This window comes from Falco peregrinus, chromosome 2, assembly GCF_023634155.1.
Source record: "Falco peregrinus isolate bFalPer1 chromosome 2, bFalPer1.pri, whole genome shotgun sequence".
In the NCBI taxonomy this organism is placed as follows: Eukaryota; Metazoa; Chordata; class Aves; order Falconiformes; family Falconidae; genus Falco; species Falco peregrinus.
In genome coordinates, this window is record NC_073722.1 from 44,679,402 (window position 1) to 44,706,134 (window position 26,733).

Below are 26,733 nucleotides of genomic sequence, written 5' to 3' on the forward strand. Positions count from 1 at the left end.
CTGAAGCCCCAGCTGCAAACTGATGATACCACCCAGCTTGTGACTTATGTACTTGCAGTAAACTCCTTATCTATAACAGGCACTGAAAGGAAAAAAAAAAAAAAGGTAAATAGTGTATCCGCAGTATCATATCACTGACTCTCTCTGCAGACCTTGCCTTACTGCTAATTATTAACTCTCACAAACCGAGAGCCACCGCAGAACTCATGACTAAAATATGATGGGATTTCTCAAATTGAAAACGCTTGGTGAATGTTTGACTCTGCTCAAAGAAAGAAATACCCACAGTGTTTCCCTAGTCTGTGTGTGCCAGGGTGGGGACAACCCCAAGCTGTCCCCATCGCTCTTGCTCGAAACCCAGACAGGAGAATTACAGTGTGGCCCCATACAAAAATTGCAGTTCCCCCTTTCAGGTCATCTTGTAATGATGGTTTTCTCCTGCCTTCCAGTTCCCTTTCTCTCACTGTTTTCTGTGGCTAGGCCACATTTGCAAGGTCCAACTGCTTGCTGGTTCTTGAAAGCAAATGCACTTTAAACCCAACTCTTTGACACGGGTGAAAACAGCCCTGGAGTGTCTCCTGCAGTCCATGAGCTCAGCCCCTCTCCCATTACAAGCCAAAAAGCTGGCTTTAATGTATGTAACGGAAGTCAGGGTTAACAACTGTGCTTTAATAAAGAAATACAAATGACAATCTAAAAATGTATTTTATTGGGCTGCTAATAATGACCGGCAGTGAGGGTGGAGGGTGAGCAGTAGAATGAGCTCCTGGGAGGGAGCTTGGACACAGCCAGCCCCTGTGTGTCCCAGAAATCAAGTAGAAGACGTCTTGAGCATCCCCGCTGGGAGCTTGCCCATCCTCTCCTGGGCCAGGGGATTTGGCAGTGAGCAGACCCTCACCATGCAGCCTGGTGCCCCCAGTCACAGACCCTGCTTTGGTGACCTCAGGTTCTGCACACTGGTTCCCCTGCTTGGTGTTGATCTGCCAGTTGCTCAGCTTGGGAAATAAACAAGCAGGCACCGAGGAGTTCAGGTTTTGCATCCATGTCAGCAGAACAGAGATGATTCCCTTCCCCTGCCTGCTGATGCTCGCCCGCCCCAGCCCCTCGCCCTCCCCAGCGCCTGGCAATGCCCAGCCAGATTTAGACTGAAGTAAGTCAGACACCCGGGAACCTGATTTATGCTGAAGTAGCCAGCATGCAAATCTGGCCTCACAAATAACCTTTCCCCTTGAGCGGGAAACAAAATATGTTCAATCTCCTTGGTTTGGAAACCCATATTTTTTTTTTACTTGAACAGAGCTCTGTCCTCCCATCATTAGCAGATGTCTTGCATATGAACTGCATTACCTATAACGTCTGCTTACTCCAAGCAAATGTTTCTCAATCTTTTCTTTTTTTTTTACTTCAATTTGAAGTGAAAGGTACAGTATAGGATTCAAATGCTTTTGCATTACATGGGTTTCTGACCACTTGGAAAACCCCAGGGAAAAAACCGACTTCACAAACCTGAAACCCCCACTGAATTTTTTTGCTGCATTTCATTCTGCCTAGCTGAACTTTCTATTAATTTTTTTTTTTTTTGCTTTACATGGCACTTAGCTTTTGCTTATTTAATTTTAATTATTTATTAAAAAAAATAAAATTCATAGCTCCTGTTTCAGCTCTCACTTTGTGTCAGTATTTCTACCCTGTGGATGTGTCGCACAGGAAGGAACATCAGGAAATTGCCCAAAAGGCAGAAATACAGAGTCGCTCAAAGAAAGAAGCAAACCTGAATGCTGAAGCACGACTCGGTGTTGTCCCAGCTCTTGCCCATACTGAACGTTGGCTCCAGGGCTGCAGGCAGAGAAGTGTGGGCAGGAGAAATAAGAGGCGACTCACAGAAGGGTTCAGAAATTCGGATTTGTCACTGACAGCTGGCTGGCCTGCTCACCACCATCTGAATGGCACCTCTGACTTTTCTTTGGCTCAAAGATTTAACATTAAGGCAAAAATAAGACACAGTGTAGAAGCTCCATCAAATCTTTGGCACAACAGCAACAACAACAACAACAAAAAATTACTGTACACATGAGCTGAGAGGGTAACATTTCCCAGTTAAGCAAAGGGAAAAGTGCTAAATAAATTGCACGTACTAAAAGGTGGCTGGCTTAACAACAATAAGAAGCATCCCTGTCCTTTTTTTTTTTCTTTCTTTTCTTTTCCTTTTTTTCCTTTCTGTTCCAGAGATTAAGAAAGGTCCTTGGCCAATCATCATCTCAAAAAGGGGTTTCTGTAGAAAAGCTGCTTGCAGTCTTCATCTGGATCGTGCAGCCTTTGCCAAGAACAGATGCAATTCTGGCTGGAAGCTCTTCTGAATCCTCCCTTCCTGGTTGCTACTCCTGGAAAGAGAAAGATGCACCATCAGAACAGCGAACACATGGTGTCCCAGCAGCTCCTTGCACAAATGCCTGTCACTGGCACACACTGGGGTGTCCTTGGGGAACACTGGCCACAGATGTGCAGATCTTCAAGAGCTGGGCTTGCAGAGCAACCACCTGTAGGTGCCACAATGGTGCCAGAGCCTGCATAAAGCAGAGGGACTGGCAGAGATGGGGGACAAGGAAGGTCTGGGGAAGAAGTACAACAAGGTTATTAGGCTCCAGCTCCTGCCAGAAAATTTAAAAATTATGGCAAATACCTTCTTTTGATAAGACCTGCAGCTTTTTTGCGTCTATTTTCAGTTTCAGGAGTTGATCTCAGAAAGCAAAGGAGTTGCAACAAGCCAGATTTGCGCAGGAGATGTGGTTTATTTCTGTATTTTAGTTATTGCATTTACTTTTCTGCATGTGTGGCTTCTAAGCCCGCAAGGACTGTAACCTGTGCTTTGTGCCTGCGCATCTCCCTGTACACGGCTGTAGCAGATGTACTTGGGTAATTGCATTTGCCTAAGGAGTATTACAGTCAGGTCCATGGGTAAATGCACAGCTCCAAAGCACAACAGCTTCAGACAGAGAAACCCTCATCTAAACCCCCTTTAACATTAAAGTAAGCCCCACAAATAACCCACAAATGATTGTTAGCATAGTTCAAAACAGAGTAAAATACTCGGGGCCTGCTCTTTCATGAGATCACATCACCATTGTCCAAACTGCCTTCATCACGTGGGCTCCTAAATCCTTCTTTAAGTAACTTAGGAATTAGAAACTTGGAAATGAGATCACATGTACTGAGTCCAAGCACCATTTCTTGCTTTTTGCCAGTGGATTTAAGAGCCTTCAGGGTGCAGTATGGCCCCTGAAGGTCCTCTAGACATGGTCATCAATTCCCTGGACAGATCAGCCATCCTTCTGACAGTCTTAAAAAGGGCAAACTCCTCACAGCTTGGCCTGAAAAACATTTCTTCCTTAATCCATTTTGTTTCTGTACTGCCTCTCCTTTTCCGTTACTGTATACTGTAGCATTAAGGTATAAAATATTACTAATGTACTGATGTTTTGGTTTGGTTTATTTTATTTATTTTATTACTATCATTAGAGTAGCTGCTTGCGAGACCAACCACCACAGCTGAGCACCCACACCAGGCTAAGGGGTTGGGGAACCCCAAATCCACCTTGTTACCCCCTCCTGTGAAGTGAAGACCCTGGGAAGCACGGGATTGCCCCAGAATCATCAGGATTTCCCTTGATAAAAGTATTTTGCTCAAAGGGCCCAGGTCATCCTCCATGCAAGAAATGCTGGTCTCTGCCAGACCCCAGACCCCTGGAGCTGGGGTCAGCCCATCTGGGTATGGTGGAGGAGGCGTTTGGCTGTGCAGCTCCACTGGAGGACAGGATGGACCTGTGGGCTGGCTGCAACCCAGCGCATCCCAGTGATAAAAGTCCCCAGATAAACATTACTGTCAGTCCCAGCCTGCTTTGGTTCCTCTTCTACATAAGCAGTAATGAACTCTTCACATCTGGCACACACCAAATCTGAAAACAGAGCTCGTTATTGCAATTATTATCAATAAGGAGGTGTCTCTGCTGACTGTAAGACACTACCTAGTGCTGCTCAGAGCAGAACACAGAAACTACTGCACTAATTCAAGGCCTTAATTGGGATTTGGGATTTTGAATAAATGAGGTTTAGGTGGGACAATTATAAACAGCCTTGTGTATCACAAACGTTTCTGTTGGGAACCCCCTAAAATTATTTTCCAACAATAAATAATGTATATTAATAACCTGTAACGGAGAAGTCGGCTGTCTAATTTAACCCACATGGAAAGAAAATGTAAAAGAAGAAAAAGGAGGGAAGCAATGACTGCTCTCATTAATATTAAAAGACAGCAGAGAGACAAATCCCCCCTGTTCCCATCTGGAACAGCAGCCTTAGCAAGCGAAACCTTTTCCACTGCAGGAATGAATTACCCAGCAATAGCAGCCTCATGCCCTAAGCCAAAGCCACCGGCCCTCTCTCTTATGCCTCCAGTGCTCTTTTAAAGTCTTGAAAATATAGGACCTGAGATTGCAGTTAACACCTCCTGCCTTTGTTCAGTGAGACCCTGCCCTTTAGCACAGGGTGTTGGATGCTGATAAAAAGCGTCGGTGGCGTTCGGTGGCGTTTGGGAAGCAGGACGGTTTTAAGAAGAGGGACCTCAGCGGGAGGTCTCTACGCTGAATTGGGGAAGATCAGGCATGGAGGGGCAAGAGGGAGTATATACAAACCAGCCAAGGGCAGGTGAGGGCAATTGTGCTGTACCTTTGAGGTGAAGGAAAAAGAAAGGGGAACAGAGAGATCCCTCTGCAATGCGATGGAGGAGCTCAGCAGTCCTCGTTGGCACCACTCGGTCAGTCTCCAGGCACTGCCCACCACTGGTCATGGTTTATGTTAGGTGGTAACAGGCTCCTTTCTTTCCCCCTCTACCCTTTTCTATTCAGCCAGGAGCTCTGAAGACAGATGTATTAACCAGGGTCTGCTTTAATCTAATATCATAACTCCCATGGCTCTTGAATTTGACAACTAGCCCAAAGACCTTGGTGAGTTTGCAGCATCCTGGAGCATTTCAATCTCTATAAATCAAAGCGCTTCTGGAACTGAGTCAGCCTTTGTTCCAGGGCTTCTCCTGTCTCTTCTGCTCACATTTGCTGTAGTTACCTGATACATGTGGGGCAGATCTTACCTAATTCTTGGTAATACTCTTGCTAGAGAGGGAATGGAGCCTACGCTGGGACCCTGCTCCCACAATGGCAGCAAATCCTCAGCACCAGCCTTTGCATGCTGCAATGCGACTGCTCCAACACCCCTTAAAGCAAAGGGGGTTTTGGGGTGCTGTCATACAACAGCAGAGTCCCACATCACATCCTTTTTGCAAGGAAAACCTTTCAGTTCTGCTCTTTGGGGTACTGATGCTCACCCCCCCTCGGGGATATGCATAGCTGCCTCCCTGCCCAGCACTGGGTGAACTTGCTCATGAACTTGCCTTGAGCCCTTCGCCTCACACCCGTGTCCCACCTGCAACTGCTGTTTCGTGTTGTAGGGACAGATCAATGCAAGCATCAAGCACGAGAATCCACTATGGGCTTACTCAGCCTCACTACGCCCTCACTGCCTTCTTTTTATGCAGGTGTGTTCCCACGGTGTGGAATCCTTCAGCTAGCACAGGGCAGGGATAACTCATGGCCAGGCAGATCCAGGCACCCCCCACCTGGGGATGCTGCCATCCCACCATCCTGCAGGCAGACAGGATGGCTGGGAGCGGGTCGCTGCTCTCCTGTGGTCCAGCTCCTCCCCGGGGCCCAGAGCTGGCGGCCGTGGGGAAGCAGACTGGCTGGCTGCCCGCTCTCGCCTGCAAGTCCTAGCAGGGATATGAAGCTATTTTTAAAGAGGAACCTCTGCTAAGTCAAACTGCAGGGAAAGGGAGGTCGAACCTCATTATCAGACCCCCCCTCTCCACATGGGATGGGAAGCGGCGAGGAAGAAATGCCACGCAGATCATCAAGATTTTTACTGTGCTGGCTCTGAATGTGTTGTAATAATCAATATCAGATGATCAATAACAGCAAGCCCCAGCAGCCAAGATCATCTGAGCAGACCAGGGGGTGGGAGCTGTGGCTTTATCTCGGGGCTCTGTCTAAGTAAATCACGAGTCATGATACAGTGTTATCAAAAAAAAATAGCGCTCCAAGTGAATAGTTTCAGTGCCACACAAATCAAGCCTGCCAGTACCATTTCTCTCCTATAATATAAAAACTTAACTTGTTCACTCCTGCAAGGAAATACGCCTGCAGAATGCCCGCCTCTGAATTTTTCAACAGGCGTAAGTGTTACCTACAGCGGGAGCTCTGCTTTTAGTAAAGTAGCAATGAGGCGGTATCAAGGCATGGCAGAACACCACAATAACTATTTTATATAATGCAATAATTACATACATAATGTGAGCCATTTTAGTGCAGCAAACTGCAACAAATAGAGCGGCTTTTCATTCCATATAAGCTTCTCTATCATTTAATTATCATGGAATATATATATACACATATAGAGAGCATTTTTAAGTTTTAATTCCTTGCGTCTGGTCGCATCCATACACACAGGCACAAACCCAAGAAACTAAATTCCAGCCGAAAACTTTTATTGAGCTCCAACTGCTTGCCTGTTATTCATAACCCAGTTTCCTCTCTCACAAAGAGACCTTTCGCATGGTTTGGTTTTTTTTCTTTTTTAATGTGTGTGTGTTTTTTGGTTTTTTTTTTTTCCTTCTGCCTCGCTAACAGCTGCTCGCAGTGTTGTATCCTGAGTGATGATGAGGTTCTGAAAGTGTTTTTTTGGAACAGATGGCCAGGAGAGAGCTGGGGAATGTGCCAGCAGCGAGCTGGGGAATGCGCCAAGTCCTGCAGTGACTGAGTACTCCGGGTTCCAGCTCGCGTGCCTTTCCCCTGCCCTCTGCCCCAAGTGGCGCCAGCAGGACTTCCCAGCTCGCGCTCCGAACATCTGGAGTCTGCGACTGCCAGAAGAGCCGGGACGGGGGGAGGATGAAGCAAAAAAAAATCCCTCACCCATCCCTCCCTGCTCCAGCTTAGTTCCCATGGCCGCGGCGATGTTGCTGCCTAGCACGAGGGCTAATCAAAAGCAAAGAGGGGAGGGGAAGGAAAAGAAAATGAACCTTGCGATGGGTGTTTGGATTATTATTTTTTTTAAGAGTTTGAGGTTTTCTGTTCAGTGTTGGGTGTGTTGTATAGGGTATTTGTTAGCGGTGGAATCCTGCTCTGTGCAGACCAAAGGGCTGTGGATGTGCTGCTTGGCAGGGAGGTAAGGTCTACCCACAGCCCTGGGGTTGGACCCTGTGGGCCTGGGGGATGTGGGGGGGCTGCAGTGCACAGCTCTGCACCCACAAGAACACCTATCCCCAGGGAGAGCACCCGGCCATGCACCTTAAAGCCCTAACCCTGAGCCGTAATGCCGCCTTCCTGCAGGGCACCAGAATTTGGCCCTGGGGGGGAACAGGCTATAAAAAGAGACTATGCAAACCACAGACTGGATCCAAAACCCTACAAAATTCGTGTGAGGCTTTCAGACAGTCTCTGGTCACTCAGGACCATGCCCTGTGCAGAAACAAGGTACACCAGGGATGAGGAAACTTGGGACTCCCCTTTCTGATCCACCTCTTGTCACTGCTGTGTCCTCAGTGCTGCCAGAGGATGCTCCTGGCTGGAGCCAAGGGCAGATCCCTCCCTTTTCCCAGGACATCAGCGTGACCCTAGAAGGACTTGGGGTTCTGCTGCGGGTGTCGCAACCCAAATACCCAATGTGGTGCAACTCTTGCATGCACAGTGATGGGCAAGGCTTAGTCCAGATCACTTTTATGACCAAGTCAAAGGCATCTTCAAAAAAATGAGGCTACCTTCAGAATTCACCCCCACCCCTCCATATAGCTTTTTTAAAAAAAGGAAAAGGCATTTGAAGCCCTTCAATTACCCCCTTTGCTGCTTATAAACGAGATCTCCCATCACCAAACACCCTCAGTCAAGTCTCAGTTGCAACAACTAAAATCACTGTATAACCTAACTGTAGCTAGGACTGGAAAGGGGATTTTTTTTTCCCTAGTCAAGTTTGAAAGGCTAAAGCCAACTTTTCTAATTAAAAAAATGGAGTGGAAAGGAGGGGGGCAAAACACCCATTAAATTTCCTATTGCAACAGCAAAGTCTGAACAACAACCTAATGTTAGGGACAGCAGATAATTCACCCTCAAAAACAAAGCAAAAGGCAACGCACAATCCAGCAAATGCAACATCTGGAGCCCCTGCCTGCCAAAACAAACTCCAACCAGCTACTTTCTTGTGTGAAAAGCTTACGGTGCCATAGCACATTGCAATCACAGAGCTGAAAGAGCAAGCAATAGAGGCAGAGACACAATGAGATGGAGATGACAGGAGATAAGGGTGCTGCGGACCCAACGGTACAGCTCAGGGAGCGGAGGTCTCGGCTCAGGCTTGCAATGTTGTTTGTTTTTTTTTTTAAAGAGAGAATAAAAAAGGAAACTCAAAACCCAACAACAACAAAAATATAACAACCACCCCAAAGCTGATCATTCAGAGCAACTGCTTAGTGAGCAGTGGTTTCAGAGACCTGATTAAAAACACACACAGCTTAGAAAAACGTGCCGATTTCAAAATTAATGAGGGCACGGCAATTTTGGGCCAAGCCATTGTATCCTCATCCAGCTGCCCGTGTGAGACCCCCCAGGAGAGACATCCCTTCACACCACCTGACATCCAGAGCTTGGATCTTCCCTGCACAGCCATCCCGGATCTATAATTTCCCTCTGACAATGCCACTTCCCTCCCTCATGCTCATGATGCCATCAATTTGCTTGGCTCAAGGAGAACAGGAGATACCAAGATGAGTCCTCCCAACACATGCTTTGCAACCCTGTTCCTATGTACTGGGAATTACTGGTGTTAGTGGTACCTCCTGGTTTTGGCTTCACCATCAGCTGAATGTGCTCTTGCCATCACTTGAGCAAATGCTGCTGGAAATAAAATGATACTTATCAGTCAGGGCTACCCACAGGCTCCTGGGCTGCCCTAAACTTGGGCCTTCCCAAACAGCAGAAATACATTTGCAAGACACTTTCCAGAAAGAACAAGGACCAAGACCCTGCCCCAGGTCCAAAGCCCAGCTCTCTTTCTGGAGAGGGCCTCTGGAGAAGGCTTAGGGTGGGTGTCCTTCAAGAACCTGGAGAAAAGGCAGCTTTTCTCTCCGTGACGCTGTTTCTGTGGATCAGTGGTGGCCCACTGGGAGGAGGAATGTGCCGATGCCCTGTGAGAGTTTCATTGTTCATGAGCTCTCGATGGGCTTGGGGCTTTTCTCTACGTGTCCGCTTCAGAGCAAACTTTAGAGAACAAACGCCATAAATGGAAGGCTTTTAATTCTTAATTTATTTTTTTAATTAAGGATGGGCCCAGCCCTAACCCTCAGATGTGAACACCCTGGGATTTGGAGCCGTTTGGAATCTGGCTCCGCGTTTTCTCTCTTTAAGCTTGTGTTGGTTTACATAAGCCAAGACAATAGGTCTCAGCCCATCGGGCACCCAAGGCCTGAACACCAGCCCATAAATCTGCTGAAGCCCAAAAAACGATGCTCACCCTCTTCTTCCCCTGCCATCTCAACTTGGGGAGGGGACCCAAGACCCATCTAGTTATCTGACAAAGCCCCAGGAAGGATGCTCATCCCTTTCTCCCCTATCTCGACTGAGGAGGGGATCCAAGACTCCTCTAGCAATCTGCCAAAGCCCCAAGAAGGATGCTCATCCCCTTCTTCTCCCCTATCTCGACTTGGGTAGGTGACCCAAGACTCAGCTCTCACCTTGCCCTAGGGTTGGTGGCATCACATCCGTGTCCCTGAGACACCATTGACTGCAGCACTATGGACCCCACAACGAACGCCCAGTTTTGGGCCATGCCCAGGAGCTCCCGCCGCACCCCCCAGTTTCAGCTGGTGCTGTCAGCCGTGGGTGAGCGGTGCCACATCTCCGCCTGGCACTGCTGCTCCGGGGGCATAAATACAGCCCGTGACAGTGAGAGGAAGGGATGGGGGAGTGTGCTATTGTGTTTATTTATAAACTGAACTGCTGCAGGATGATTTGTTGGGCTAAAGAGGAGGAAAAGTGAGGAAACCTGCCCAAATCAGAGGCAGATCTTAACGACACTGGGGAAGGAGCCTGCTCCCTGGCTTTGCTGCCCATTCATCCATTAAAATCCCACTGATTTATTATCCCGCCTGACAAGTAAGCCCAGAAAGCAGGGGGAAGTTCAATTCAAGTTTACAAAACTCTTTTTGTCATAAAGGCCCGAACAAAGGCATCAATCACTCCTTTAATTCACCCATGTCACTCTCCGAGAGGAAAACTGGCAGAACTCTCCGCTTCCTCCCCCCGCCTCTTGACAATGATTTCACCTAATTGGTTCAGTGTTAAGTAACCTAAAGGAATGCAAGGCGTAATTAGATTTAACGTTGTTTCCTCAAGATACCCACATGTCCTTCAGGTCATACATCTTTCTAATGTGTTTATACATACAACGTCTCCATTAGCTACTTTTTTTTTTTTTCCCCTGTTGTCCGGTGATTTTGCTCGGAGATAAGTGTTAGATTAAACAAAACAGAAAACACAGGCAGGCGACTGTGTTTTATGGGCTCCAAAAGGCAACTCAAGGTTGGTTTGGTTTAACAAGTAACAGTCCCGAGATGACTCTAATAGGATCACGCTTGTGTTAAAACACACGATGGGCGACTAATGAGAGGAAGGGCCCGGCGCGGAGGATGGGGAGGAGAGAAAAGCCTTTGATTAGAGAGGAATGTGGTTATTACGAGATCAGATGGATGGAGGAGAAAAAGTGAGAGAGAAAGGAAGGGATAAAAAAATTAGGAATATTTCAAGAGGTTGAGAAAGGAAGGAAACAGCTTTGTATTATCTTTTTTTTCCCCTTTTTTTTTCCCCTTTTGTAATTTTTACTGGTTTTTGGGGGGTGAGGTGGGGGGAGGCTGTAACATACCTTCCTTTTTTTAGATCTTCCTTCTGCTTGTAAGGTCCTAGTGCACTGCTCCACGCATTCAGAGAAGCTCATGTTACTGTGGTCAGCGCTGTAATCCAGGTCTGCTAGTCTGGCCAGGGAAAGGATATAGTTACAGGCTATTCTCAAGATGGCCAGTTTGGACAACTTTTGACCATAAGAATAGCAGGGAACCTAGAAAGGGTAACAGGGAAAAAAAATAAATTAAAAATTAGGCCAGATAGATAAACAAAACATCTTGCTTGAAGCACGAAAAACAACTGTAGGTTATTTTCTTAGCAGTTTTTAACACAAATAGGAACCCTAGCGATAAAAGGCCATATGGTCCCAACAGGTTTTTAAGAAGAACTCCCCCGCTGATCTCCATGGGGATGAAAGCAGCACGAAGCCTCTTGATTTCAGCAGGGCAGTTCTGCTTAAAATGCGATGGCAGGATACGGCCTGGGATGTCTGCCTGCCCTTCGGTTTGCTTCCCAGAGGCCCTGATTTCTTCAGAAAGCTGCAACCCTCATGCCACCCAGTTACTCATCTTGAGTAACTTACTCCCTGCAAGTAGTTCCAATGCCATCGCAGGAGTAACTTAGTCCCCGCAAGTAGTTCCAATGCCATCACAGGTCTTAAAGAATAAGGCGATAAGGGCAGCACGAGCAAATATATCACACAGCCTGGTGGTTTTGTGCTCAAACAGCATCGACTGTGATTTCCAGCCTGTGCAACACCATGATGCTGTTGTAGGAGCAGGACCCAGAGGTAGTAATTCCTACCTGCTGAAACACCCCACCACAGTACCTCACCTCCCAGAAGAGGCCAAACCAGAGCCTGGTTCAGAGCCCTGGCCATATCTTAAGCAATTTATATCTTTATCCTTGAAGATTTCTAGCGTAATGTGAAACATTCAAACAATTCAAACTAAACAGTATGTGTCTCAATAATGGAACTGTATAAATTCCCTGCTGCAGAAGGTTTGATTGCTTTTCAATTACAATCCAGCAAAACAGTACATATACGCTCAATTTTAGGTACACAGCTTCAGCACGTCCAGCTTAAAGAGACATCTCCTGAGTTCAACAGGCTTTATGCCCTGTTTGCTAGTTTGCAAAATTGCTAAAGGTTATTCAGCCTTTAATGTGGAAGAGTCTATCACCTACGGGAAACTGGAGCTGGGTGCTTATCTGAAACCCATCCTAGCCACTCAGGTTGTCTGACCGCCCGCCAATCCAACTTTTTATACTACAACAATCACTGGAATGTCTCAATGTCCCTCTACCATCTGCCTCTGTACCAGTCTCCAGCCTCGTCATCCATCTAGGGTGTCACACTCTGTTTAAGGTTGGAGGTTTTTTAATGCTTCTTGCCATGCTCATGCCTCAGGTTCTCTTTCCTCCACACAGACACAAAGCTAGGCTCATCCCTGAAGTGATATCCTTGACTTTATATAAGGTAAGATGGGTTCACTCCCTCCATGAACCCCACAGCAGCCATACGCAGATGCCAAAGGAGGAGCAGAACAGCTCAGGCATATATAGGATTTCCCCAAGTATTCTGCCAGGCTCCAACTAACGTCAGATCCATGACCTCAGCTAGATGTGCCTTCCCTTTATTTAGCAACCCATGATAGATCTGTTTTGTCCATGAATTTGGTCTGGTAAGCTGACCCCTTGTCAATTTTGAGCACGCACAACGTACTTTTGCAAAGTTTTCTCCCCAGTCTATATAACACTGTCCTCCTTTTGCTTGTTTTGAACTTGGCTTCCACTGTCTTCACTTGAGGTCCCCCAGTTCGTGTACTAGAAGACAACAGATTTTTATCCACCTCCTCTGTGACACATTTTTAGTCCTCCATCATCTCTTCAGACTCTTTTCCAGAAGAAAAAGACCAAACCTCCTCAGCAGATAGCTGTGTGGAAGCTAACTCATACTTCTGATGACCCTTGTTGCTCTTCCCTGAAACTTTCCTAGTCCTTTTGGAGCTGAGAGGATCAGAACAACACACAGCATTAGGCACGCTGTGGATGCTCCGCATATTTATCTAACAGATGCTTTTGTTTTCTGTGTTGTTTAATATTCCTTTTCTCATAACTCCTGATTCAGTTTGTGACCACTACCAGGCACTGACCTGAGACTTCCATTGAATCATCTACAGAAACCCTGAGGTCTCTTTTCTCTGAGATAACGGTCAGCTCAGGGTCCATCATCTCCTATGTGGAATCTGGTATGGTTTTTCCCATATGCATCACTTCACTTTATCTACATTGTATTTATTTAATCTGTCATATCATTACCTAGCCACTTAGAGTCATAAGATCCCTCTGCAATTCTTATCTTCACTACCTTTAGCAAATATCAGTACATTTTGCTGGAGTATTGCCAGCAATCTTCCTACGCACTGCTCACCCACCTTTCCAGATCATTTATAAACACACTTGGCAGCAGAGCTCACACAGTCACAATTTCATATGGTGGGACATTTAAGGTCTCCAACCCAACTCCCTACTCGAAGCACAGCCCCTGGTTTCCCCCCTCATTTTTAGTCCTCCATCATCTCTTCAGCTTCTTTTCCAGAAGAAAAAGACCAAACCTCCTCAGCAGATAGCTGTGTGGAAGCTAACTCATACTTCTGATGACCCTCCCCGCAGGAACCGGCCCCTTCTCCCTACCTACCATTCCCTGCCTGCCCACGGGTCACTAATCCGCACTCTGCCCAAGCTGCTCAGTTTCTTCAAACGCTCCTAGGGAGGAGCTCTGCCATACTCCTTAGGGAAATCCAAACCAAGCACAATCGGTTGGATCACCCTTATCCATGAACATGTGGATTTTCATGCTGTCGACCCTATGGACTATTTGGCTTCTATGATACAGCTGAGGTGCCCAGCAGCATCCAGCTTCTCCAGAAGCAAGCCAACAAGCTTCAAATGGCCTTTTTTATACACAACATCTGTTATTGATACCCCCGAGGAGGTGAGGAATCATAGAATACTTGGGGTTGGGGAGGCCCTTCAGGGGCCATCTAGTCCAACCCCCCTTGCATTAAGCAGGGATACCACAGGGCATCTATTTATTCTCTGGGAATACTCAGTGCCACTGCTTGCATCGACCTCAGGTGGCAGTTGCAGAGAGCAGACACTTCTCTGCTAGTAATACCAACCAAGAAGGGACAGAGCCACTTCCATGCCCCTCCTGCTGAAAACAGCACTAAGTGTCCCATGGGATTCGAGATGCCACCAGTAAGACACTCTTTGTAAGGCTAGCAGTCAACAAAAAGGCAAGGCTAAGTGTTGTGCCCATCGCTCCAGAATGCCCTGCAGGGGTAGCTGGAAATGGCTGGAGCCTGGTGGCACAAAGGGCCCCTTTTTACCTGACAACATCTCTCTCTAAATCCTTGCCTTCACTTCTTTGCCAGCATCATGCACCCACCAGCTGCGCTTGCCCTCAGACCATAATACCTGGCCCCCAGATGCAATAAGCTGAGAGTTATTTGGAAAGCAAGAGCTCTGGGCAGCAGAAACATCCAAGTCTCCTTTGATGCTGATGTAACAAGAACAGTGGAGATCCCAGATCAAACAGCAGCGTGAAAGACCAAAGCAAGATGGAAACTAAAATGGAAGGATTCAGTGAAATGTGGGAATAATTTCAGAATTAGAGCAAGAAGGAAGTTAAATCAAGTGGAAGGAAAATAGACCATGAAATCCTTGAGGCTGATGCACAGACGCTGTCCAGTTAGAACACAAGCAGGCAGGCTAATGTCTTTTTTTCCTCATCTGTTTTACTCTTTGTGTGGTTTTTTGTGTTTTTGGTTTGTTTTTTTTTTTTTTTTTTTTAAATAAAACCCAAACTGGTTTGTAGGACATATTTGCTACAAATTCCAAGAAAGATCTCAGTGCTAACACAGTTGACAAAACCCTTGACTGGGGTTACACAACACTCTTCCCACATGCTGCAGCAAAGTCCAAACTGGAGCTGCCCCATACATCCATGGCAAGAGGTTCACCTTGAGCAGCTCAGACACCGCTATGACGGGTGTGGGGCACCAGCATCAGAAGATAAGAGTTTTTGCCATGGTAACAATGTTAGAATAACTATCTTGTAGGAACCCTCCCTGTCTTGGCTCAGCTTCTGCCATTTTAATGCTTCCTTTTGAATTAAACATGGAAAATTGAGAGAGGAATGAGCCACTTCTTTCAGATCCAGATCTCAAGCTTCCCCACGCAGCAGTGCAGGGCGTGAGGGGAGGTGGGGGGAAACTGAACTCTGGTTTTATCCCTTCTTTAACATAAAGCCAGCAGGTAAGAGGGGACAGATTTGCAACAAGCTGGAGTGAAGGGTGTCGATGACACACCTGGCTGCCAAGCAATCTTCAAAATCCAACCCAAAACAGAGAGAGCATCTTAGAAATGGGAAAAATGCCTGCAGCTGGTGTGGCCACGCAGGTGTAACCCTCCCGGCTCCCATGGGGTCTACACTACCCAGATTTTCAGCAGTAAGTAATGTGAGCAGGCATCTGTCATGCTCCTGGTGAGCACCAACCCCTCTCCTCTGCCACCTACTTGCTCATCGTGCCTGAGATGAAAGACATCAGGGCTTTTGTGGGAAAGTTGTGAAGAGGGGAGCTGAGCAGGTCCATCCAGAGCCAGGGGGAACCAGGGGAGAGCTCAAGTTTCTGTGCAGTTAATGAAAATATTTCCCTTATCTGACCTCACTGATTTCTGCCAAGCGGCAGCACAGCTCAGCATCTTGCCTGCAATATTTGCAATGATTAAAAGGAATTAGGAAGGAACTGCAGCTGAAATTTCACACCGATCCAAAGGAATGCAGCTGTCTGCTAGAAAGGAAAGGGTACTGGCACCATCCTTGGCTTTGGGAGGTCAGCACGGCAGTGGGCTGGGGCGAGCAGGAACCAGAGCTTCAGCCAGAGGATGTTTGTTGGTTGTGTCTGCAAAGGGCTCTGAAGAGTCTCATGGGTCTTATCAGTGATCTCCAGGCTGGCAGGGGCTGACGCAATGCAAGATGAACGCTCTTGAGACATATTCCTGTGCAGAAAAGCCCTTCTTTGGCAGGAAGATAGGACGGGATGTGATCTAACAGGTCTTTTCCATCCTTGACGTCTGTGATTCAGAGGCAGTACCCTTGGAAGACTGAAGATGCTCCCTGGCAAGTCTGTGGGAAGTCTGGCGCATGCTTGACTGCAGCAGTGCTTGGCCCACAGCCAGCCTGCTCAAGGCAGGCAGGGCTCCGCTGCAGCTCCCCAGAGGGTCACTGCCACCCACCAAAGACATCGTCCTGGAGTTGATTCTCACCCAGGGAACAGGAAAGGAGACTGCAGGATGGGGTGGGGGAACAACTAGAGAAAAAGATGGGTGAGAGGGTACAAGAACCACCCCTGCCATATGAGGGTGCAGGGTATGTTTACCATGATGGGTCTGCAGAAAACAACCAGGAGCATCCCATGGACTTGACAAGCATGAAGCCAGTTCACACCACTCAGCTTCTGGCTGGGTAGCACTGTCCTTATCAGTAAGATACAACTTCTATAAACACTTTCTGGATCTGTACAGATAATGTCTGTAAAGCCAAGTCCACTCTGCTTTACATTACATGAAAATACTAGAAGAAGGCTGCTGAGTGCCGGGGTCCAGACCTCTCTTTTATCGTGCTAGAAATGGGACTCAGCAGCATAGACCTCCTCCACATGAGGGTCAAGCAGGGCAGAATTGGCCCCCCTGGGTACTGCAGAGAAGACACGGTGGCTCCAAGGCAGAGAAACATCCCTGTTGGTGATGCTGCGTAAGCTAAAGTCTCCTGACAGCAAGCTTCTCCACAACGTGACATAATAAGCTGCTGAATTTACCCGTCTGCTAATTCATCTATTTTATTTTTATGCTGGGAGTTAAAACGCATCAGGGCTGCCCCAGGAGAGCATTTGGCTGCCCCTTCCCTGTGTCCAAACACACAGTGCAATTGCACTGTCTCATTGTTTGTGCTGCACCTCCTGCCAAAAATATTGCCAGAAAATTCATAGGAATGTCCAGTGCTTAATAGTTCTGGCTTTAGTACATCCCTCCTTCTACCCGGGGGTGAGCTGGATGTTTCCTGGGGTTAAGGCACCTTGAGGGGAAGGCAGCAGGTTGGGGCAGCAGGACTGCTGGTGTTCCTTGCATGTTGGTCCTGAGCACAAGCGCTCTCTTCTCTCACCATCCCAAAGTATCTCCAGAGCTGGTGTCTGCAGAGTTAATGGGAGGAGAAGGAGAGAAGTTGTGGATGCACCATCCCTGGAAGTGTTCAAGCCCAGGCTGAATGGGGCTTGGAGCAACCTGGTCTAGTGGAAGGTGCCCCTGCCTATGGTGGGAGTTGGAACTAGATATCTTTATGGGTCCCTTCCAACCCAAACCATTCTGTGATTCTATGAGTAACAGCCTTAACAAGCTGAAGGCCTTGTCCAGAAGATCACTGCCTGTCTTCAAGATGTGCTACGCTGTGGAGCATGTTTAGGAAGAGTTTGGAACCAGCATTTTTCTTTCCACCTAGTGCCAGGGGGGAGATGAATACATATGGGTCCTCCTACTTCCTGGGGGACCCCTTTGTTGATGGGCTAGTCAGTGTGTTCAGATTCACCAGCAAGAGACTTGGCTTCCCTACCCTGCTCCTGACGGTTACATGCCCTGAGTCCTCCTAACACCCCAGGTGGGACGATGACGATTTATACAGCTGTACGATGGAAAAGCCTGCAAGCATTGCTGGGCCATCCTTTCACAGTCCTGCCAGACTCCTCCAGTGCACTTGGTTATCAGTGGGCAGATGTGGTAATTGCAGTAACAGCACCATGGAAGTAGACAGCTTCCATGGAATGCCTGAACTTAGGACCCAGGAGAACCATGCTGTGTGGTTCAGAGCCACCAAGCAACTTGCAGCTATCAGACAGGCAGCTTTGCTGCCTGCAAGACTACTCCTACGTGCAACAACAGAGCCTGCTGCATGGCCCTGGTCCCCAAATACCTCTCCTCCTGCTCGTGGCACAGCAGCCGCCAGCTTGCATTGACGGCTCCTCCGTGCCACTGGTGCTTGCTACACTGAACTGGACCTTTAGGGCAGCACAGCACGGGTTTAAACCCAGCAAGGCCAGACCCTGCTTTGTGGGTAAATGGCATGGTTCTCAGGGGACTGCTTTTGGAGAAGGACCCCACAGCATCACAGACTAGTTTGGGCTGGAAGGGACCGTTAAAGGCCATCTAGTCCAACCCCCCTGCAATGAGCAGGGACGTCTTTAGCCAGATCAGGTTGCTCAGAGCCCCGTCCAACCTGACCTTGAATGGTTCCAGGGATGGGGCATCTCCTGCCTCTCTGGGTAACCTGGCCCAGTGTTTCACCACTGTTACCATAAAAAATTTCTTCCTTGTATCTAGTCTAAATCTACCCTCTTTTAGTTTAAAGCTGTTCCCCCTTGTCCTATCATAACAGGCCCTACTAAAAGGTTTGTCCCCATCTTTCTTATAAGCCCCTTTTAAGTACTGAAAAGCTGCAACAAGATCTCTCTGGAGCCTTCTCTTCTCCAGGCTGAGCAATCCCAACTTTCTCAGCCACCCCTCTGATCATTTGTGTGGCCCTCCTCTGGACTCGCTTCAACAGGTCCATGGCTTCCCTCTGCTGAAGACTCCAGAGCTGGATGCAGTACTGCAGGTGGGGTCTCATCGGGGTGGAGTAGAGGGGCAGAATTCCCTCCCTCGACCATCTGTGGGCACCTGGTGTCAGATACTCCACTGAGCTCTACTCCAGCCAGCTATTTCATACCATGCCTGTGGGAGGCTTTTGTTTCTCTGCAACCAGAATGCAATGGTGGGGAATGGGCAGCCCCATTCCAGCAAAATGATCACAGCAGCCTGAAGGAAAGCCTCATCCCTGCCTTGCCACAGACAGCAAAGCATCCAGCCAGGGACCAAACCTAGCTTAAAAATGCCAATGAGAACAAAAGCATCATCACTCAGGCAGGAGCACTAGTCCTGACCAAGGCGCCTTCGCCTCCTGGGTGGGTCTACGCTGTCAAATAACCCAGCTCCTGGTTCCCTCCCAGCTCCTGGCTCCCCCATCGCTCACATTGCAAAAACATGAGTTCACTCTTTGGAGCATGAATTGGCTTCCTCCAAACAAAACCTAGGTGTGGTGCTGGGTGAGTTCACCCTGGGGATCTCTTCCAAATGGCAGTCTGATTAATACTGCCCCAGGCCTGGCTCTGCTCTGTTTTGGACAGTCGTCCTGCACTATCCCTGGATGTTTTACATCCAAAGGCTCAAAGGCTCCTGCAACATCCCCAGGGCGTGCAACATGCTCTCAGTATCATGCATGAAAAGTAGCACACTGCTGGGCTGCAGCAAAGCTCTTACCTTACTGTGGGCTCTTGGAACCACTTCCCAAAATGACAACTACACAGAGGACTACTGGGGCATCACAGATGAAATCCCAGGGCCATTGGGCACAGCAAGTCTCTATGGCTATCCTCAGGCACTATAGTGGGGAAACACTTTTTTGGGTGACATTTTAGTAGTACCACATCTCCATCTCCATCCAGGACATCTCCATCTCTGATGTCCAATGGGTCTAATTCACCTGGGGACTAGAAGGAGCACAAGGTCCACCAGAGCTAACAGCATTATACCAGCCTCAGCTTGGCCCTGGTGATTCTCTAGTCCCTGGCCACTGCTGGACACCACGAGGTTTTCCACTCCCTTGCCATCACTGCTTAGACCCAGGAGCTGCCCTGAGCCTGTGGCCAGCTGCAAGGAGCACAACCCTCCCACAACATGTGTGGCTCTGCTTGCATCCCTGCTTGGCACAGGGGACAGTGCACAGTGGGACCAGGGTGGGATATATCACTTTGTGAACACACATGGCATGGACTGAAGGAGACGCAGGTCAGGAGCAAAGAGCCCGGGGGGCTGTGCTGAAAGGTACCGTAAAGTATCCCGCCTCTCCAACACAGGGACCGAAGCCCGGAGAGGAATTTGAGAGCAGATTAAGGCAGGGAGCAGAGGCTGGATTCAAAGCCCAATGGAGAAAAGCAGACTCTTTCCTTCCATTTCAGCAGGAGCCGTAAGAAAACACAGAGGTTAACTTGGGGTGGCTGCAGCAGGCAGAGCAAATACCTCCTGACAGGAGCCAGATTTGTAGCAGAGGATAAAATCAGTTAGACAGCAGCCAAGGGAGCAAACAAGCCCTGTTCTTAGTGACACAGTCATTGTTTTCAGGATTTTTGTCCTTTTGTCTGGTTTCTCCCTTATTTTCTCTCCCCTTGTGTTGCTTCAGGCCAGTATTTTGTCATCTTCTTTAGCTGTTAAACCACAGTGCTGCCCCGCTCTGCCCCAACCGGGCTCTAAATAACTGTAAGCGTCACTCCAGACTGGCTGAAACTACTGAGATGCTCTGGTTAACGCTGTGCTGTGCGATGACAACACGCAGCAGTGGTACCGCACGTTGCGAGTAACATGTGGAGGATGCTCTGGCTCTCCCGAAGTCCAGTAGAATTTCTCCAACTGCCACCGTGGAGCAGGGCCAAACCTTCCCACCCAGCTGTCGCCCCCAGCGAATTCCAATGGGAGGTTTGTCTTCAGGAGCTGGGTTTTAAGGCATTTTAGGTTTCCTGCTGGGGGGATGAATCACTGGGAACAGGGCTGGGAGATGTCAGCAGGTGATGGAGGAAGGCTCTCAACCTCCCCACCCCATAGTAAGGACACGCCAGCGACACTAGTCGCATACGGTGTCCCGCCTGCGGAGGTGACAAACCACAGCTGCCTTTGGGATGACACACAAAGAGGACGAGCACGTAATGATGCATCCCCAGAATAGTCTCAGCCTCCACTGGCTTGCGGCTAAGGCGCTGCTCAAGCCGCAGGTCCTGCCTGCCTGGCTTGTCCCTTCAAACCCCTGCAGACAGCTTGCCCCCATGCCACCCCACAGCAATGCAACCTCCTCCCGTGCCCTTGAGGCTGCCGGTCACGATGTCCCACCATGCTCCTGATGACAGCAAGCAGGGTCTTTTCTGCACTGATTTAACGACAAACCACAGCGGCCACGTGCATGCCAGCAGCAAAAAGTGAAAGGATGCTGGTGGGGGGATAAAACCTCCACTCCAGCAGCTAAAAAGCCCTATAAAACCCTAAAATATCTCCAGAACCCACATGAGTGCAGAGAGTGAGGCTGTCAGCTGCTAAGGCAGAGAGAGGTCCCTGGTAATGCAGTGGTGAAAAGATTTAGAAAAACGCCAATATACTTCAAGGGAAAATAAATGTCTGTGGACACATTTGCTCTCAGCGCAGACTCTAGCTTGCTGTGGCTTGAGTTGCTTTCTTGAGGACGAGCTGGACAGCAGTGCTCCAGAGAGAAACCAGATGTGCAAGCCTAGGCAGGCTCCAGATCAGGAAGGCTGCTGTGGTTGTCTCTGTCCATCCAGGGAGAGTTTGCTGCCACCTTAGGGTCTGTCGGCACAGCTGAGAAGCTCCATCGCAACTCCTGTGAGTGCGGTTATCTTGGTAGGAGCTGCCTTGCCCAGGTGCCCACTGCAGCCTAAGGGTGGAGAGCGCTATCTCCTCCTGGAAAATGCCTCCAGGAGCAAACCTGGTGGCCAAGTCCATGCTGTAATGATGGTTCAGTTTCACCCTTGGGATGTGCTGGAGCAAGAGACTCTTGCTGCCAAAGGGGATTTGCAGACAAAAAAATGGAGTCAGTGTCGCTGGCAACCATGGCCTGGCCTGGATAGCATTTGCTCTGAAGATATGCAGTGGTGGTGTTGCATCTTGTCTCCTCTGAACGGCTGTGCTGCTTCATGAACCTGGACATCCACCAGCCCAAGGGCATTTCAGATGGAAGAGGAGATGACCTTCGGTTCCTGTGAACTCAGTGCTACATCCCTCTGCATCAGGGATGTTTGGGTTCATTGGCCACCCACAACAGCAGGGAGAGGGACAGAGAAAGGATGGAAGTGACAGCCCATCATGTTGCTTATGGGGGGTCCTGGAGCAGTGGGGCTGGTGCAAGAACCCAGTGACCAGCACCTGCGAGGGCATCTGAGGGCACAAGACCAGCGCTCTGGGTAGGAGCTGCCCAGTCATGGGGAGAGGAGCAGTACCCAGGAGGGACACCCAGAAAGGCAGCAGCAGAAGTATCTCCACCATCTCAAAGTGTTTTAGAGCAGGTGAGTGTTTCCATGGGGAACTACGCTGTTGGCTTTGGGAGTCCACTCTCAGTGGAAGGATCATTTGGACAAAGGATGCTTGGACGATTGAGGGGAGGAGGGAAATCTCCCTCAGACTGAGTATCTGAAGATCACAAGTGCCATGACTAGTGGGAAGGAGCTGTATCTCAGGAGCATCTGCTCTTCAGTCTCACTTCAGTGTTATGGCCCTATGCTGAAGGCAGCAGCTCGATACAGAGAGAAGGAGAGAGATCCTCATTCCTGGTGGCCATGACACCACAGGGCGAGCACAGCAGCAATGACACATCCCTCCCAACAGCAGGCAGCTTCCAGAAGCTGGCAGCTGCCCGTCCACCTCCCACTTCTGAGGGGGCACCGGCCTCAGAAGTGAGCCAGGACAGCCATGTGCTCAGGGACACGGCTGGATTAGCATCTCCTTGTGTGAAACGACCGTGGCTGGCTCTTCCTCCACCACGAACTGGGCGGGGGGGCAGGCAACCCACCCCTTCCTGCCATCTGGAGAGCTAGCTGACACAAGCCAAAACATGTGTGCCATATGTACACAGCTGTGGAGCACAGCGACGTCGCTGTCAGCCCATCTGCCCGGCACGCTGTGTGCCAGCCACTCGCCCTCAGGTGGGCTGCTGAGGTGGGGAGGGTGTCCTGCAGAGGAGCGTGGCTTCCCCTTCCTCCTCCTCCTCACCAGGCATGGACAGGCTCCCTACGGTGTGGCCGCAGTGGGTTTGATCCTGCAGGCATTGGGGGTTTATCTCATGTGTGCCAGCAAGGATGGGTATCTCCAGCCCCGTCTATCCAAACAGGGTGGGGATGGGGACAACACCTGCACGGGTGGGTGCTGGGTACTGCTGGCAGAGCGGGTCTCCTGCTTCCAGCAGCTCCACATCCAGCACCTGACCCCTTCGCAAAGAAGCACGGGGCCAGGGCTGGCTGCATGCAAGTGTGGCATTCCCCCGTGCTCCTCGCCCACCCCGCTGCAGGGAGGTATTGGTTTCAGTGCCTCAGGAAAAGCCTCCCAGCTGCTTAAGAGCCTGATAGGTGATGACAAGGAGGGGACGGAGGACTAACTGAAGTAAACCAAGGTCTGCGGCTGACGGCACGCAGGGATCGCCTCCTGTGCGGGGCTAAGGCCCTTTGTATGCTCGGGGATGTGCCAAAACGGCGCTCACCCGAGGCAAGAAAAAGCCTCTCAGCTGTGTGTACCTCTACAGACGCATCTCTCCGTACTCCAGCTTCTTGGCCCTGCTGACCAAGAGGTGACAGCGACCAACGTCCTGCTCTTCTGATCCAAACTGCTCCTCAAAAAACTCTCTGCCGGCACCGGTGTGAATGATTTGAGTGACAAGCCAGCACCGCGCATATGTGCAATGAAGCCGCCTGTCACCTGATGTCACGTACGGCACCAAGCATGCCGTTGGCAGCCCAACAAGAAATGAATCCAAATGTCATCCAATGATGGTCGGGACAGCCAGCCCACCCCTCAGCAAATTGCTAGGAAAACCTCGCAGCAAACATTTCCCAGAGAATGATTTCTTTCTCTCTGCAGAGTGAATACAGCTCTGCCAGTATGTTCTTGTGCTAACCCTAGAGACTGGCTTTCATGGGAAGAGAGGACAGCAACTTCAGGCTCTTCGGGCTCCCAGCTGAGCCCAGGGCTGAAATGATTTATGGAGACAGGGCCAAGGCCAGGAATCTGAGGCTTTTCAAGAGTTGCCCATTTCCCCAAAGAGTGCGGCTTTAATTTGTTGCTTGCCTGACTTCTGCTTGAGGCTCAGCCTAGAACAAGATTGCCAGTGATTTGGGAAATCAGTGCTACTTCCCCTTGCGGTTTTGGTGGTGTAGATGTCTGTCCACGGAGAATTAGACTGACACTTCCAAGCACGTTACATACAGTCACCAAACAACCGAGATATGGGAGCAGCTTATAGAAACAAAATATATCAAGTCCGCAGCAGCTACAAGGGGTGGCCTCACAGCACCAGAGGGACAGCATCCAGCACACACTGGGTGACCGCGATTGTAACAGAAGCTGTCAGATCCCACCACGGCGTGGTGATTGAAAAGGCTCTAGTTCAGATGCTCATCAGCAGTTCTCTCCTGACATACAGCCCCAGTCCCAGCCTGTGCTCCCTACTGAGGTCGGGCCTGGAAGTTTGTTTGCAGAAGTAGATGACGGGGAAGAATTAACTCTTGGGGTGCAGCTTCCCAACACATAGCAGTCACTGAGAAGGGCCGCAGGCATCACGTAGGACATAGGAACAAGCAGAGCTCCTCTGAGCAGGAAACAATACTGAGACCTAAAGTGAGCACGCTTGGGGAATGGCTTGCGTAAGTAATGTTTGAAAGATGGTAGCCAAAAGCCTGGGGGTGCGAGCCCCCCTGTAAGCAGAGTATGCTGTTCCCACCAAGCTGGAGTGGCCAACCTGGGAGAAGTAATGCTCAGCATCTCTCACAATCAGACTCATCTGCAGCTCGCAGCCCTCCAAGCCCTGTGTGTCTCCTCCTTCCTACACACCTGGAACAGTCCCGTCAGCATTTACCAGAAAGGCAGAAAAGACAGGACAGCTGGGCTTGCACTGTGAGACAGCAGGTCTTTGTCTATCAGTGAGCTGCTACAGGGTGCCTACGCACAGGGAGAAGTATAGGGTTGAGTACAGGGGCCAGAACACTGATTTATCCTTGTGAGGAAGGCACAACAACCTTGCGGCTTCTCTGGCTCTCTCCTCACCTTCCACTTGGTGGGAGGTTCTCCGAAACTTCATTTACCTTTCAGAAGCCCCACCCTGCCAGATCTGAGAACACATCCATTATCCTTCACAGAAGACCATGAGGGTTTTCAAGACCTCTCAACAAGAAAGCCCAGCACCGTACACACTTCAAGAACATGCTACAGTAAAAATCATGGGAAACTAACCAGCGGGGGGACGACAACTTAACCCTGGCAGACGCAGGGTGCACAGAAGGTTTCAGAGGTGGCAGCAGGATCCCCAAGCCCCCCCGGGGGCTCAAGCACCCCTGTACAAAAGTCAACGGGAGCACACTGCTGCCCGGATTCCCAGCGATCCCTCTGGGGCAGCTCACCCCAGCAGCAGCGCTAGCAAGTACACGTGCTCTCGGTACAGGAGCATCACCCCAGCTCCCAGCTTGGCCAAGCGCCCCTCTCCACCCTCTGGTTTTCCCTCAGAGGGTCTTCTCGGTTTTGTTTCATTTTGCCCCCCTCCACGCCATTCTCTCTCCGGGGGGAGAAAAAAAAAAACCCCAAACCCGTCCAAAACTTTCCAGCGGCAAGCAAATTAAAAGCCCTTATTTATTTATTTGGAGTGTTAGCATAGCTCTAGGGCTGGTACTTCCAGGCATTTTGAACCGACTTCCCCTCCTGTCAGGCGTCCCTCCAGGCTCCTGCCCCTGCCCTCCGCCAGCGCGGGGCTGAGGGGGGGCCGGCCCTGCCCCGCACACCCCTCTGCACCCCTCGGGGTCCCCGAAAGGGCGCGCAGCCCCGGGCCGGGGGGCGATGCGTGCGTGGAACGCGCAGAGCGATGTGCCCCCCGCCCCGCTCCCCGCAGGCGCCGGCGGAGCGGCGCTCCCCGCGGGGCCGCCGGAGCCGGGGGCGGGCGGCGCGGTGCCCCGGCGGCGGCAGGTACCTGCTTCCGCAGCGCCTCGAAGGCGGCGCTGATGGTGTGGACGCGGGTCCTCTCCCGGGCGTTGGCCAGCAGCCGCCGCGTCTGCTGCAGGGCTTTGATCTCCGGCGAGACGCCGGCCGCCTCGCCCGGCCGCGGGCGCGGGGAGGCGGCGGGCGGCGGCGGCGGCGGGGCGGCGGGGAAGGCGCTGGCGGCGGCGGCGGGGCCGAGCGCGGCGCTGCGCGGCCCCCAGGCGGGCGGCGGGGCGGCGGGGGGGCGGCGGGGGGGCAGCGCGCAGCCCCGGCCGCCTCCCGCTCAGCACTTTCAGCTCCACGCGGAAACTTTTGCAGCCGGGCTTGCGCCGCAGCCGCCGCAGCCCACCGAGCTCGGCGGCGCAGAGGCGCGGCCAGGGCTCGCCCTCGGCCAGCGGCGTGCTCCGCATGGCGCGGCGCGCTGCGCGGGTGCGCTCAGCAGCGGCCGCTCCGCCGCTCCGCTCCCGCTGCTGCTGCCGCCGCCGCCGCCCCGCCGCCGCCCATCTGCGCCCGCCCGGCCGCGGCGGGCAGCGGAGCCCCGGCGGGCCGGCTCCCTCCGTCCGTGCGTGCGTGCGCCCGCCGCTGCCCGCAGCCTGCCTCCCACCGCCGGCAGCCGGCCCGCCGCGCAGATGAGCGGCTTTAAAGAAACAGGAAGGCTGGTTTTTTTTTTTTTTTTTTTCTTCCCAAAACAGCTGTGCTGCCAATCTCCTTTGTTCATCCCCCCCTTCCCCCCCCCCCCCTTCCCTTCCCTCCCACCCCACTCCCACTTTCTTCTTTAATCTCGCTCTTCCTTGCGATGGAAGAGAAATCCTGCCTCCCGGAGACTCGCCGAGACCCACCGGGTGCGCTTTCCCCCCCA

The 26,733-nt window shown here is 50.6% G+C and overlaps 1 protein-coding gene across 1 annotated transcript; it reads right to left on the minus strand.

The window, feature by feature from the left end:
* Window positions 1-686: 686 nt before the first annotated feature.
* On the minus strand, window positions 687-26,513 carry ATOH8 (atonal bHLH transcription factor 8). Its single transcript, XM_055796597.1, is given in 4 exon segments — window positions 687-2,378; window positions 11,010-11,205; window positions 25,867-26,109; window positions 26,111-26,513. Coding segments are annotated over 4 exon segments (738 nt in total). The 5' UTR covers window positions 26,285-26,513; the 3' UTR covers window positions 687-2,253.
* Between the last annotated feature and the right edge of the window lie 220 nt (window positions 26,514-26,733).